This window comes from Xylocopa sonorina, chromosome 9, assembly GCF_050948175.1.
Source record: "Xylocopa sonorina isolate GNS202 chromosome 9, iyXylSono1_principal, whole genome shotgun sequence".
In the NCBI taxonomy this organism is placed as follows: Eukaryota; Metazoa; Arthropoda; class Insecta; order Hymenoptera; family Apidae; genus Xylocopa; species Xylocopa sonorina.
Genome location: NC_135201.1, coordinates 8,592,759 through 8,609,040, shown reverse-complemented (window position 1 = coordinate 8,609,040; position 16,282 = coordinate 8,592,759). Strand labels below are relative to the sequence as shown.

At 35.7% G+C, this 16,282-nt stretch overlaps 3 protein-coding genes across 3 annotated transcripts; 2 read left to right on the top strand and 1 right to left on the bottom strand.

The window, feature by feature from the left end:
* Positions 1–324: 324 nt before the first annotated feature.
* On the top strand, positions 325–2,948 carry Schlank (ceramide synthase schlank). The gene is made up of 8 exons (XM_076900816.1): positions 325–504; positions 615–806; positions 1,126–1,243; positions 1,687–1,799; positions 1,955–2,285; positions 2,382–2,500; positions 2,592–2,736; positions 2,810–2,948. The coding sequence occupies exons 2-8, from the start codon at positions 628–630 to the stop codon at positions 2,930–2,932; spliced, it is 1,128 nt and encodes a 375-aa protein (XP_076756931.1). The 5' UTR covers positions 325–504; positions 615–627; the 3' UTR covers positions 2,933–2,948.
* Positions 2,949–7,009: 4,061 nt separating this feature from the next.
* Agbe (1,4-alpha-glucan-branching enzyme) lies at positions 7,010–10,899 on the top strand. The gene is made up of 10 exons (XM_076900293.1): positions 7,010–7,260; positions 7,785–7,954; positions 8,022–8,263; positions 8,336–8,545; positions 8,607–8,914; positions 9,033–9,233; positions 9,323–9,675; positions 9,843–10,027; positions 10,133–10,421; positions 10,499–10,899. The coding sequence occupies exons 1-10, from the start codon at positions 7,148–7,150 to the stop codon at positions 10,504–10,506; spliced, it is 2,079 nt and encodes a 692-aa protein (XP_076756408.1). The 5' UTR covers positions 7,010–7,147; the 3' UTR covers positions 10,507–10,899.
* A 62-nt stretch (positions 10,900–10,961) lies between these two features.
* LOC143426699 (mitochondrial import inner membrane translocase subunit Tim29) lies at positions 10,962–12,043 on the bottom strand. Its single transcript, XM_076900294.1, has 3 exons — positions 11,639–12,043; positions 11,467–11,568; positions 10,962–11,380 (listed from the first exon to the last, which is right to left on the bottom strand). The coding sequence occupies exons 1-3, from the start codon at positions 11,775–11,777 to the stop codon at positions 10,989–10,991; spliced, it is 633 nt and encodes a 210-aa protein (XP_076756409.1). The 5' UTR covers positions 11,778–12,043; the 3' UTR covers positions 10,962–10,988.
* Between the last annotated feature and the right edge of the window lie 4,239 nt (positions 12,044–16,282).

Below are 16,282 nucleotides of genomic sequence, written 5' to 3'. Positions count from 1 at the left end.
CCGTTCAAATGTACATTACAATCCCTCACCTATTCGCAGAAAGATATCGCATCGCCTTAAACTTCTGAAACGAATAGAAGATACATATATTAACGTACAACAATTAGCAAGAAACGGTTTGCGTCTTAAAACCATTGATATCCGAGCAATTCCCTCGTTCCAGCGGCTCGACGAGGAAACCGGTCGAACGAAAGTTCAAATCGTACTCGTAACATCCGTTTGTCGGCATCGAAGGCGAGGTTATCCGTGAACGGTTCATTATCGAAATGATTACACACGCGTTCGCTGTCGAGTGACGGTTCTGTAGTTTTTTAAGTAAATGTCAACGGTGGCTCGATCCAGGCGTACGCTTGAGTAAGAACCGAACGAGGACGATAATGATAAGTTATTTTTCTACCTCGGATTAAGAATAAAAGTAATTATCGGGAGGAGAGTTGAAGGGGTTACGAGCATCGAGTCGACGGGCGCAGTCTTCGAGCGGTAGCGTGCAAGCAGACGGATAAGGTAGCCGAATTATTTGTTTTTACCAAATCGATTTTACCAGTCATTTTACCCGTTTTACGGTCCTCTAACCGAGCGCTCAACTGGGTCGTAATGTAGACGATTTATTCCAGGAACCGCACCAGGATGGATATATTGAAGAACGTGTCGTCGGCTTTTTGGTCAACCGATGTTTGGTTACCGCCTAATATAACATGGGACGACATCAAGCCGACTTCAGCGAACAAATACGCGGACTATCATCATTTAATTTACCCTCTGCCTATGGCGTTTGTCCTTTTGATAATCAGATACGCCCTAGAAAGGTGATCACTTATGTTCTTTATGCCAGCATGAAATTGCGGATGGTCGTGATTAAATAGAGGTTATACACCGTGATTCTGGTGATGGATGGTGATGTTTCGTGGTCCCCGTGGCGTTTCGTTGGTCGAATTTTGTTTCAGTACTGGTCGGTGCGAATGAGATCGTAGTAAGAGTAGGATGGTCAATGTATTTTGTTGTAATATATAGTTACTGTTACATACACGAGGCGACAGAGTATAAATGTATGCCAAGCTGTAGGATTTAAAGTAATCTAGATGTTGATTACATTTTTAGTAATTTTATATATTTTTTTTTTTATAGGTACTGCTTTGCGCCTGCTGGTATGTCACTTGGTATAAAAAATACGAGAGCGAAAAAGGCTGCGCCGAATGAGCTGTTAGAGAAAGCCTATGCTAGTCGAAAAATTAAACATAAACAGGTGAGTTTATGTATCAATCAGTTTGGTTTTTCTTTTTCTTAAATATGTGAAGTAGCAAGAAAATTTTGTCGATCAAAGACACAGTTTAAGTTTCTGTAAAGAGAGAATAGTTTATAAATACATTTCTTCTTTGTTGAAGCAAACTATGTTATTTATCATTGATACAATAAATCACTGATAAGAAAGTGAAGGCCAGTATATGTAGATGCAAGGGTGTAATTATCGAGTACTGTGATTTTATAGAGAGTCAGAGGAAATTGCGATTGAATTGTCACTTTAAATCATTGTACTTGTTCATTTTATTATAGGGAATGAATATCTCATTAGAATTCTGTATTATTTGTTTAATATTAGGTTTTCGAAACAAATTCGTATAATTTAAATGAAAGTAACAGAGAAATTAAATGTTATGGACTTTTTGTAATATATGGATGTATTTTAAGATCCTGGCTCTGGCTAAACAGTTAGACTGGTCTGAACGGCAAGTAGAAAGATGGTTGCGTCTAAGACGTGCTCAAGATAAGCCATCAACGCTTACAAAATTCTGTGAAAACAGGTGAGCTTTCCGTTAAATATGTAAACAAATTTCTTTGTTTCAATTACAGTATATATTTAGAATTTAATTAAATAAATCTTATGTTTCATGCATGCTTGACATATATGTATACTGATTCTAAATATCTAATATGTTTTATATTTTTTTTGTTGTAGCTGGCGATGTTTATACTATACGTATTCATTTTTTTATGGACTCATCATTCTATGGGATAAGCCATGGTTGTGGGACATAAATTATTGTTATTATAATTATCCATTCCATCCAGTTTCAAATGATGTATGGTGGTATTATATGATATCAATGGCATTTTACTGGTCTCTTAGTTTTTCTCAATTTTTCGACGTAAAACGGAAAGATTTTTGGCAAATGTTTATTCATCATATAGCTACGATTATATTAATGTGTTTCTCATGGATTGGAAATTTGACTAGAATCGGTACATTAGTATTAGCAGTACACGATTGCGCAGACATTTTCCTAGAAGTAAGTATATTTATACATATATATAAATACATAATAATGCACGCATATCTAATTCAATAATATGTACAAAACTTACATAAAATATTAATATTGTAGGCTGCAAAAATGGCTAAATACGCTAGTTACCAAAAATTATGCGATTGTATATTCGTTATTTTTACAATACTGTGGATTTTCACACGTATTGGTGTTTATCCATTTTGGATAATTTATAGGTACGTTCTATATCCGATTTCAGTTTTCTATTATATTCCAATGTAACTAAAAATTATTTATCTTAATTAAAATATGTATTAAATGTTACAGCACGTCAATAAAGGCGCCGAAGATAGTGCCGATGTTCCCAGCGTATTATATTTTCAATGCATTATTAATTTTATTACTACTTCTTCATATGATTTGGACGTATTTGATTCTTAAAATCGCATACAACGCTTTTTATGCTGGTCAAGTAAGCTATATCATTATCTATATCGTGATTATGTTTACAGGTAGTTCTAGATTTATATATTGTAATTTTTCAGATGGAAGGTGATATTCGTAGCAGTAGTAGCGAAGATATTTCAGATGCCTCGATGGATAGTACTACGTTAAATAATTCAACAAATTACATTACCACACACAATTCCAGACAAAAAGTTCACTAACAAATAACTTTCTAAAGAGAAGTTATTGTAACAGTAATAAGGCAAGAATCCAAATATTTAGCCAGGCGCTAATTTACTTCAGCGAATTTAATAAATCCTTGCATTTATCGTAGTATGGTAATTCAAGACTTTAACTTTGTTAAAGTTACGAAGCGGGGTCCTTGACCTTTAAAACATTCACTTTCCTTACTTACCAATATTTCTTTTTTAAATAATTTAATATTCTTATTCAATATAAGAGTCATTTAATTTCTTCATGCATTAAACACTCGTTCATTATTGTTATTATTATTGTTATATGTAAAGAAGCCAACATTGAGAACTGTGAATTCTTTTTATTATTAATTGTATCATTTATTTATATGTATTTTATTTTTAACAACTTAGGAGATCACATTTTTTTTTTTTAAGTAAATTTTGATTATTTAGCTAAACAAACAATGGACCAAAGTTTGAAAACATTCAATATTTGTAATAATATTTCAATATTCCCAAAGTTTAGTACTTCATTATGCTTAGCGAAATTTATTTATTCTCGCATGCTTTAAAAATGTCGGATGGTGTTTAAAAATTTCTGAGTTACGAAAAACTAATAATAATATTTCCAATGAGTTTAATCTTCTTCTTTAATTAGCCCTCCTTATCACAATCGCCTACAAATGTTTATTTGTTCTAGTTGTTGTAACATATTGAAATAATACTTCTGTAAAAATTAATGTATTCTCTTCGCTTTGTCTAAGGAAATTGTAAATTGACATTTAGACTATAATACTCATCGAAAAGCACTATGAATAAAAATTTGAAAAATGTAATTGTAATGTATAATGATAAACTATTATATTCCTGATATATTTTAGTTTTCAGTTATATTTCTCTTCTATGTATATACATTTAAATATCCTCTCTACATATGATTTATAATAAATTGATTCATCGATACACAACTGTTAACAGTAGATAAGATTAGGTACACAGGATAAATATGTGATTCAATATCATTGCTTCCCAGTCTTTAGAGGCATGTAATAATGTCTCCTCACCATGTCAGTGGCATTCCAAATGTTGTAGATTCAATGTGGAAGAAGATTCTCTAATAATAGCAGATAGAATTTAAATTGAATGTAATAATAAAATGTTTTAGTACACCTAATTCCCACTAATCTTTGTATCTTAACACCCTGGGAATCGACTGATAGATTCAACGATCCCTTCTAATCTGGTATTTCTCAAATGAAGTAATATTTAATGCGCGATTTTAATGTTATCAATACTTCTGTTTTTTATCTACCTGAAATAAAGAATATTTATGTACGTGTGTAATAAAAATTTAAGTACACGAAATTGAAATCGGAAATCAGAGGAATGTGCAATAGTTTCAGATAATTAAACATAATATACATCTAGTACATAATACATTGGTAATTTTATTCACATTTTCTTTTAATCAATTGCAATTGTGTGAGAAATAATTATGTATTAATATATTTAATTGTTTGCAGAGATTGCATCACAAGATTTACAACTTGTTGGAAGCCTAGGATGAAAAATTATTGGAGGATTTCTGCAACTGGGAACAGGTTTAGGAAGTCCTGGCCATTACTTCCTTATAGAAGATAAAGAAGAGCTTTCAAAAACAGTCTAATATACACTATATATTGTTTTATACATTTATACTATAAATTGGCATAAAGCTTAGTCACAATGTATATTATAAGTTAGTTTATAACAATACTTTGTAATAATTAGCTTGTAAGAGAATTTTGTACTTTATAATATTTTGTACTGTACATATAAGGATTCAATAAACTTTTAGTTAATGGTAATTAATTGTTTAATTATTTATTAACCAATATACCAAACTTTTAAACACCTATCCCAACCATTCCATCAGAAAAAACCTATTAAAACACAGTCCTCCACTCATCTTCGTTCGGATACCTCCTAAGACATTATGTTCTCCTGATACAAAGTTCAATTTTCGGGATTTCGATAGGAAAAATGGGAATGTATCAGGAGAACATGACGTCATAGGAGGTATTGGAAATTCCTGGAATTCTCTATGACGTCATTTCCAAGAAGTGACACTTTGGGATACCTCCTATTACGTCATGTTCTCCTGATACAAAGTCGATTTTCGGGGTTTCGATCGAGAAATTCGAGGTTTCGGTAATTCCAAGAATTCTCGATGACGTCATTTCCAAGAAGTGGCACTTTGGGATACCTCCTATGACGTCATGTTCTCCTGATACATTGCCGATTTTTCGACCAAAAATCTGAAAATCCACAAAGTATCAGGAGAACATGACGTCACAGGAGGTATCGGCACTTCCAAGAATTCTTGATGACGTCATTTCCAGGAAGTGGCACTTTGGGATACCTCCTATGACGTCATGTTCTCCTGATACATTGCCGATTTTTCGAACAAAATCTTGAAAATCCGACTTTGTATCAGGAGAACATAACATATGAGGAGGTATTCGAATAGTGCCACTTCTTGGAAATGACGTCATCGAGAATTCCTGGAATTCTGGTGATTCTTAGAAGTGACGTCATTTTCCTAGAAGTGGCAAGCATACCTCCTATGACGTCATGTTCTCCTGATACTTTCTCGATTTTAGCGATCGAAACCTCGAAAATCGACTTTGTATCAGGAGAACATAACATATGAGGAGGTATCCGAATAGTGACACTTCTTGGAAATGACGTCATCGAGAATTCCTGGAATTACCGATACCTCCTATGACGTCATGTTCTCCTGATACTTTGCCAATTTTTCGATCGAAACCCCGAAAATCGACTTTGTATCAGGAGAACATAACATGTGAGGAGGTATTCGAACGTGCCACTTCTTGGAAATGACGTCATCAAGAATTCCTGGAATTCCCGATACCTCCTGTGACGTCATGTTCTCCTGATACATTGCCAATTTTTCGATCGAAAACCTCGAAATCCGACTTTGTATCAGGAGAACATGACATCATAGGAGGTATTTTAAAGTGCCATTTCTTGGAAATGACGTCATCAAGGATTCCTGGAATTTCCGATACCTCCTATGACTTCATGTTCTCCTGATAACTAGTTTAATTCTGTACAGGACTATTTTTTACGAGTTCTAACTCGTTTAAGGATTGGGATTGGCCTTCTAGGATTGTTACACAGGTTATTAATTGATTAAACAATTAACTTAGCAAGAATTGACGTTTATTATCTTTTTAATATCTTATAAATTGTACAGAGTGGTCTTACATAGCTATTTGTTATAAATTATTGTTATAAACCCATTTACAATACATCTTAAAGATAAAACCTATGTAAACTAACAATATATTGTCTTCCTGACTTCGTTTCCGCTTCTCTTTTCTTCTCTTTGCTTCTCTCTGCTTCTCTCTCTCATCTTAATTACAGAATTATATAGTGCTACTGATTAAATAAAGAAATTCATTAATTTTCATTGAAAAGAAAGAGTAAGATAAATTGTATCTCCCGCTTTAGGGGTAAGAGAGAGAAAGATATATCAGAAAGCTATAAGAAAGAGTGAGACAGATGATATCAACTCCATTCTAGAACCCCTGGCGCCATCTCTGTGAAAAGTGCTCAAACTGGTCGCTCAGCATTATCGACAGCGAAGTGAACTACTGAAAACTACTAGCGCCATCTCTGTGGAAAATATTGAAACTAATTACCGACTAGTTTCAGCGCTTCTCTAAGAGATGGCGCCACGGGCACAAAAAAAAGGTTTTTATAAGAAAAATTATAAACCACCTGAAGAAAATGAAAATAAATAATTAATAGAGCATTTATACAACAAATCATACTACTAAGTTATCTTGAAACTTCGTAGACAGAATTAAAGTGCCCACACATCAACGTTATCTAACTTATCGACACCAAAGGAACTCTACGCTCGCCTCGATGCGAGCTATCAGACAACTGGTGCCAAAATGATCTTTGCGCATGCTTCTTCTCTGCATTTTCCATAGAATCTCTTGCTGTAACATCCTCGCAGTTATGCGATCATTGGGTGCCGGTTAATCTCATGCTTCCATTCGTAAATACATATCTGCATCCGCACTCTGATTCTGTTTGCGGAATCAGTTACGTAACAGGAAGGTCACCTTGAAGGTGTCACTCAAATTTGAGTGTATGCATACAGGTTCTACTGCATTTTAGCCCCGTTGGTGTCTGCTCGTCCGTGAATATATCGAAGGAGCAAGTATGGGTGGCAAATGGTCAAGCATGGATCCTTCTCAGGTGGAGGTTCCAGAAATCGGTGCTTTATTAGAAAGAGATCCGTACTTGAAACCCTACGAAAATGAGATTCGTAAAAGGTACCGAATTTCTATTGTGTACATAAACGTTTATACTACATATTTTGTGAATTAAAACATATAGAACGGTGTAACATTTATTTTAAAACTCTATAGATCATATTTGTTTCAGTAATCTTTTTTCTAGATCGTTTAATTGAGATTAGAAAAAGGTACCGAATTTCTACTGTGTACATAAACGTTTATACTACATATCTTATGAATTAAAATATATAGAACGGTATAATATTTATTTTAAAACCTTATAGATCATATTTGTTTGAGTAATCTTTTTTCTAGATCGTTTAATTGAGATTCGTAAAAGGTACCGAATTTCTATTGTGTACATAAACGTTTATACTACATATCTTGTGAATTAAAATATATAGAACGGTGTAACATTTATTTTAAAACCTCATAGATCATGTTTGTTTCAGTAATCTTTTTTCTAGATCGTTTAATTTGGTATAAACTGTAACGTGAACTAACATTCAGATTGCTATGATCAATAGTGCGTTTATTTTATGAGTTATTTCACTTACTAGATATGCATTGTTTAAAGACTACATGGAGAAAGTTGAGAGTGGTGACAACAGTTTGGAGAAGTTCTCCAAAGGATACGAGTACTTTGGAATCCATATAAACGAGGACAATAGCGTCGTTGCGAGAGAATGGGCACCAGGCGCGCAAGAATTATTCTTAATGGGAGAATTCAGTAAGTAAGATGTACGTTAGCCATGAGTTCTGTGCGTCTTATTCATATTTTATATCTTTAATACCAGATGGCTGGAACAAGACTGCTAATCCTTACAAGAAATTAGATTACGGAAAATGGGAATTGAATTTACCACCTAACGCGGATGGTAATTGTCCCATAAAGCACAATTCAGAAGTAAAAATAATTGTAAAAGATAAGAACAATGAATTATTGGAGCGTTTGAGTCCTTGGGCTACTTACGTTACACAAAATCGCGCGGAAAGTGTCACGTACAAACAACGCTTATGGTGCCCACGACCTGAGAATGTATATACATATCATACAGTATACGCTTTTAAAGTAGTAAATATCAAAAGTTTAACATGATTTTAATTACAGGTTTACAAGTTCAAACACCCCAAACCGAAGAGACCGGAAAGCCTTCGAATTTACGAGTGCCACGTTGGTATTGCTACTCAGGAATTAAAAGTTGGCACGTACTTAGAGTTCGCTAGAGATACGATTCCTCGTATTGTAAGACAAGGTTACAATGCTATACAATTGATGGCTATTATGGAACACGCTTATTACGCTAGTTTTGGATATCAGGTATGTAACTGGCATAATGAATAATCTTAGAATGTCCCTTAACGATAATGATCTTTACCAGGTGACTTCATTTTATGCTGTTTCATCTCGTTATGGGACACCAGAAGAGTTAAAACAGTTAATAGATACAGCTCATCAACATGGCTTGTTTGTCTTGCTCGATGTAGTGCATTCCCATGCATCGAAGAATACATTGGACGGACTGAATATGTTTGACGGCACTGACAGTTGCTTTTTTCATACTGGTTCTCGTGGTCAACACCCACTTTGGGACAGTAGGCTGTTTAATTACGGAGAATATGAAGTGTTACGGTTTCTACTCTCTAATTTATGTTGGTACATTGAGAAGTACAATTTTGATGGATTCAGGTATTTCTAATGAACGTTACATAGAATGTGATACTAAAATTTAGCTACGTACTTACAGTCAGCACATAATTGTTCTAGATGATAAAATAATGTAATAGATTGTATTAAATTTCTACAGGTTTGATGGCGTTACGTCAATGTTGTACCATTCAAGAGGATTTGGACAAGGTTTCAGTGGTCACTACGAGGAATATTATGGCCTTAACGTTGACGTCGAAGGTGTGGTATATTTGATGCTCGCGAATTATATGCTGCATCATTTGTATCCAGAAATTATTACAATAGCGGAAGACGTTAGCGGGATGCCTGCAGTTTGCAGGTAGTAATTAATATAAAATAGTTTACAATTACATTGATAATTTCATCTAGAACAAATATATGAAACTAGTCTTATCATACATATTCAAGGCCAGTTGCTGAAGGTGGTTTAGGATTCGATTATCGGTTAGCCATGGCTATTCCTGACAAGTGGATTAAACTTTTGAAAGAAGTAAAAGATGAAGACTGGAATGTTGGTGATATTTGTTGGACGTTGAGTAATCGCAGATGGATGGAGAAAACAGTGGCCTATTCAGAATCTCACGATCAAGCTCTCGTAGGCGATAAAACGATCGCATTTTGGCTTATGGATAAAGAAATGTATACCCATATGAGTGTAATAAGTCCACCCAATGCAATCATAAATCGTGGAATTGCTCTTCACAATCTCATTACATTAATCACGCACGCGTTGGGAGGAGAAGCTTATCTAAATTTCATGGGTTAGTCTTAAAAGTATATATATATATTTGATACTACTGCCCCACTTAGCTTTGTTACTTTAATTAAAATTTTCATTAATAAATTAGAAGCGTTTCTGACTATGGAAGGCAGTAGATTAGAAGCTTTAACATATTTGTGAGGAGTTTTAAAATGTATCAATTATTAGGTAACGAATTTGGTCATCCTGAATGGTTGGATTTTCCACGAGCCGGTAATTCAGATAGTTACCACTACGCTAGAAGACAGTGGAATTTAGTAGACGATGAATTACTGAAATACAAATTTATGAACAATTGGGACCGTGCTGTAAATACTCTCGAAGAAAAATATGGATGGCTGCACGCTCAGCCTGTAAGTTTTAAGCATTATGTTCGCATGTATACCTCAAATGCTATGTCTAAATATTTATGTGCACGTTATATTACAATTTTCTTAATAAAAACATGTTCCTTGCAGGGATACGTAAGTTGGAAACACGAAGAGGACAAGGTGATCGTTTTCGATCGAGCAGAACTTACATTCGTTTTCAATTTTCATCCGGTCAAGTCATTTCCCGATTATGCTATCGGAGTGAAAACAGCAGGGACTTATAAAGTTCTCTTATGCAGCGATGACAAAGATTTCGGTGGCGAAAATCGAGTTGACGCGAACGTGAAACATTTCACAGCACCGAAACCATTTTCTAATTATTCAAATAGCATGATGATTTACATTCCCTGTCGCACAGCTATTATTTACGTTCGAGGTAGGAAATTATTGTACTACTTATACGACGCTTGTGTATCAATGATGATTCATTGGATTTTTCAATTTTAATTTCAGAGACATAAATGCTTCTTGAAGGCATAGCTAGAAGAAGGATTGGTGTTATGTAAAGATAAAAGTTACAATGTTTTTTTACCAAAGTTTAGATGAACATGCAGCTTTAAGTAGTATATATGTAAAGTTTAGCTAAGAGTTTTGGAAAGTTTAATTAATGTTAAATAATTAAAGGAACAGTACAAATCATGAAATACTCATATACCTATACAATTCTTTTTCGAAGTATATATTATGATTTTACGAAATTTAACATTTACATTCAAAAATAATGAACTCGAATATTCTGTTTACATAACAAAATTTATACCAATAACTGTGTATAACTTAATGCAAAATATTTTATATTTTGATACCAACTTTTAGTACCTACAGATGTTTGTAATAAAGGAGTGTATTTCTAATGTTTTGTATATTTATTATTTATCCCAAATAAATTAGACATTAATAAGTTAAGTTATATATCTTTCAATTAATTTCCTAATTAACTATTTTATTCAGTTTGTACATTACTAAATTCCGCTTCGTTTACATCATAATCTTTCATTTTCTTTTCTAGTACCCACCATTTGTCTAAAAATCCAAAATCTACCACTCTTTGGTAGAACGTTACGTATCGTACTTGTAAATAAGGGCATACAGCTTTGTACAAGGTGCACATTTTATCGTAATCGTCTAACCAAATTAACGAGATTACACCTAAATTCATATGTCGTACAATTCCTTCGTTGTAACATTGAGCGAGCCATTTCACGTACTGCTCAGAGACCGGATTGCGTATAGGTTCTCCCACTTGCATTATTTTCATTGTATTTTGCATCAAATGATCTTTGAAGGTACACTCGCTCGGATTATGCCTGCTCAGGTACACGCAGGAAGCTAAAACTAATGAAACCAATAACTTTTAAAGCTTAATCGATGTCGGATCAAATGTCTCTTACTCTTATTTAATAAAATATGAATGCACGTACGCGAGGCGTATATAGATGTTCGTACAGGATGTTCCTTACAGTCTTTCGCTGTGTCCACCGCTACTTCCTTATAATCTGCGTAAAGATTCTTCCAATAGACCGCTGCGAAGAAATAAAGCGAATTACTAATAATACTTGAATAACATTGCAACGATACTTGATATTTACTCACCCCATCGTTCAAGAAATGATTCTTTCGCTTTCTTCGCCACTTCGCCACTTTTCGTCTGACTTATGGCATCGTTAACAGAGTTCGTTAATTTCAAGCTAACTTTATATTTTCGAAACGGTACAAGGAATCCGTGACTCATGTCGATTAGAGTAAAGTATAATATAAATATAGAATCGTTCGAAACGAACGTTTTCTGTCACGACGAGCACAATTTCGAAACCGTCGTCGAGTTGAGGTTATCCGCAAGCATGAAGTCAGAGGTTAAGAAGTGTCGACAACTGAATTTATCTTCGAGTCACCTCGAAATTGATCGTTCAAAAGAAAAACGAAAGATCGTTTAAGTTTTCGAAAGTTCTGCCACTCGCAAACATTATAAAAGTTCTCACAAAATACACAATAATTACATTACGTATTCTTCGTTCCTCCACGCTGATCGCAGCGAAGTACAACAAAACCACGTGACTGCCTCAAAAGCGTGGCGTAATCTTCGAACGAGGATTCAATTTATTGATCTTTTAATTTTCTAGTTTCAATATTATAATTTTACATAAGATAATAATATATTATAGAGTTACGTTTAATAATTATACTTTACCATACATACAAAATCTCAAATCAAATACCAACCATTTATATCCTGAAAAAACAAAGCTCGTTTAACTCCATCCACATAATTCTTCTCATTTATACCATTTAATTAGTCACGCGAGCAGCTTGCCTCCAGTGATTCATAAAAAAAAGCCGTTGGTCGACTTCATTAAAACTTAAACGAGGGTGAAAACCGCGGCGCTTTATCGAGATAAGAACTCCACTGTATTTCTCCCCAACGCATCTCTCAATGACGCATGTGTCTCTGTCGAGTTTGAAATTGAAATTAGAACCTAATACGAAATCGTCGTATCGTTCGCTTACGACTTCTCGAAGAATCGAAGAATCGAATTTGATTAAATCTTCGCATCTGATTCAAACTCTCGCCAGCCCTTATTCTTCCCGCGCTCGCCCCTTGAGGCCTGCCACCTTTTTTGCTCGCGTGTCTTCACCTTGGCTGGTTACGTACGCTGCGAAATCGGCGCGCGAGGGGACCAACCGACGGGTTACTCACCGCGGGCGACGCTCCATCGATCGCGACGCTCGAGAGGGGTGAAATCATGGCCAGAGACACTGCTGAAGCGGGAGAGAATTAATGCTAGAAAGAGAGAAAGAGAGAGAGTAAGAGAGAGGGAGAGAGAGAGGCGAAAGAGGGACGATGGAACCAGCAGGAGAGTCGAACTCCCCTATGTTAACGTTCAACCCCGCAATGCTTGAGGAGGGTGTATTTTATGGCGAAACTGGGGAGACTTGCAGCTACGGGGATAAATAAATGTGCAAAGAAACGGGGCGGTAGTAAAGAAATAGCGAGGGCGAACGGATAGAAAGGGGCGTGATAGGGATTGAGAGGGTGCTGGGGGAGAAATTGTACCACCTATGAGGAGGATAATCGCAGGTTGAGGATATAAGATACCTACGAGGGGGATCTAGAGGGGAGCAGACGTGCCATGGGGGTGAAAGGAATATCGCGATGTATAGGGATGGGATACGAAATGCATTTTATTCCTACGTTAGTGATAAATGGTTATATTGTATGTGCAATGAATAACGCATAAGTTGATTGTTATTATTTAGTAGAAATTGTTTAATTCATTTTATTTCTACGTTAGTGATAAATGGTTATTGCTATGTCTATTGTATGTGCAATGAATAACGCATAAGTTGATTGTTATTATTTAGTAGATATTGTTTAATGAATTTTATTTCTACGTTAGTGATAAATGGTTATTGTTCTGTCTATTGTATGTGCAATGAATAATGCATAAGTTGATTGTTATTATTTAGTAGAAATTGTTTAATGCATTCTATTTCTACGTTAGTGATAAATGGTTATTGTTCTGTCTATTGTATGTGCAATGAATAACGCATAAGTTGATTGTTATTATTTAGTAGATATTGTTTAATGCATTTTATTTCTACGTTAGTGATAAATGGTTATTGTTCTGTCTATCGTGTGTGCAATGAGTAACGCATAAGTTGATTGTTATTATTTAGTAGATATTGTTTTTGTACTTCACTCTGCTGGGAATTGGAGGCAAGCTTGCTCTAATTTATTGGTTAACCACGCGATTACACGATCAAGTGGATAGAATGTTGTTTTATGGAAGTAGAATGCAGTTTAATCCAGGAAGCGGCGATGCAGCGCGATATATTGATTTTGCTACTTCCATTTCAGTAGCACAGTCAATAGTGGCTAGACGATAGAACAAAAAAGAAGAAAAACTGTTGGAACCATTTGTACACGTGCAGAGTGTATATAAACGGGTCGTTGCGTTCGTACTTGATACTTACGACAGGAGATAAAAGTAATAATAACTCGGCAATTTCGTTACTCTTCATTTTTACCTTATTCAGCACCATGGTATTATCCCATTCCATTTCTGGCCACTTGTAGTCCAGCACTTCGTGCGTACACGACAAACGCAATCGTGAAACGTTAACTTATTTATAATCTGAAAAAAGTGAAATCTTAAACGACGTTGCCAAGAAGAAATAAAATTGGTGGTGGTGTTTTTCCCTTTTTTTTTTTGAAGCAAACAAAATACTTTATTGTGAGATATTATAGTACAGTACCTGTAGCCCATGACACATCGAAACAGACCATTTAATTATACTTTAAATAAATAGCCTTCTCTCTTACCCCGTAACCAACCTTGATATGACTCGTTAGTCTTTCTTCCCTTCGCACCCTTTCACTCTCGCGTACCCACATACACACGCGCTCACGCATACGCATATATAAACTCGTTCATCCTTTCTTTCCTCTCCTTTTTCCCTTCTGATCTCGTCGCATCCGTTGGTCTGTCTCCGTTCACCAATTCTTTAACCCTACAACCACAACGTAAATATATTCGAACGAACGCAGCGCGCGGATCGCAACAGGAGCCAACATTGCGGTTCTAGGATTAACACTGTTTACAAAGCCAATTATTAACAATATCGATTTTTACGTGCAACAAGGTAGAGGGAGGGTGAGACGAGTATTTTTTTGCTTTCGTTTTGTTTTCGTTAGAAAAAATAATTTTTCCCTCGGCGTGCTTTTCTTTTTCATTCGCATTTTATTTCATTTAAAACTTCTCCCTCTCTCTCTCTCTCTCTCTCTCTCTCTCTCTCTCTCTCTCTCTCTCTCTCTCCCGCCCTCTTCCCTCTTTTTCACCAGGCTAACTCTAGATCTATCCGTGCGTTACCGCGTCTTTAATCTCACCGTTCAAAAGTTACAACTTCCGGAGCGGCCCCCCGTTTCGGTTCGCTGTTCAAGCAGGAAGAAAGCGTTGTCGAAGAGAATTCTCAAGAGGAGACGTGATCGAATAAAATGATTCATTTCCAAAGGATATTCAAAGGAGTTCCTGTGCGCTGTTTAAAGTTCCGTTTCTTCGTTACTTTCGACAGAAATTTAGAACAGCTGTTGCGTTTAATTTTCCTCCACGACGAGCGAGTCTCCTTTTAACGTAGAAAAGCGAAAAAGAAAGGAGGCGAGACTGGAAATGTTTCGATTCGATCTGAATACGAGTATCCTTTGAAAACAAGAGTCCGCAGCAACGAAAATGAATGGCTTCGACAAATGATTCTCATCGAGACACGGTCTTTCGTGACGCCACACGAAAAAGAAAAAAAAAAGAAAAAGAAGAAACGTTGCACAACCTACATATATAGACACGTATATATATGTACGTATGTGTTCTGTATTTAACCTTATGCGTGTACATATCGTATAATAGCTAGAAATATAGTCACAGGCCGACATTTCGTAGTACAACACAGCACAATCATTGTCGTATCATTATTCCCCTCGTGTATCCGATAAGGTTTCGCATTACGTCACGGCGCGTCGAGTTTAAATAATATAGAATCGTAATAATATATATATATAATATATACATAATATATATATATATAATATTAAAATTGACGAGATATATTCTATTGACTAGGCACACTTAGTTTATAACAAGAAAAAGATTGTTTCCCTTTCTCACCCTCTCTCGCTCTTTCCATCTGCCATTCGTCACGAATTCTCGCCATCGCTTTGCATCCCATAAACTATCGACACTGATGTCACTTTGCCTCGTACACGTCTCCATCTCTCTCTCTCTCTCTCTCTCTCCATCTCCCTCTTATCGAGCGTTATTAATTAACCATACCAACAATATTAATTAATAACCATCGATAATATCGCTAATATCGTTTAACATACGTAACGGCATCAAATAATTCGTTCGCGGTTCAATCGTCGCAAAACACACTTCGTCATCCCTCTCGTCGCTCTGTTACCAACGTTTCCTTCACCAACTTCGTCCCCTCGCCACGACCATTCTCTGCCCACTCGACCAATTCTCGCATTCTCTCGCATCTCGCACCCTCACACATGCACGTACATATTTAATAGTAAATATTATCGTCCCTTACCGTAGTATGAAAAAATAGAAACTTCTGACAATAAAAACCAAACAAACATGAATCCGCGCGATCGCGGGGGTAAACGTTACGTGGACGCGCGAGTAGACGCGAAACGCGGTGATCATTGAGAGCTTTGGAGAACGATCATCGAGCTAGCAC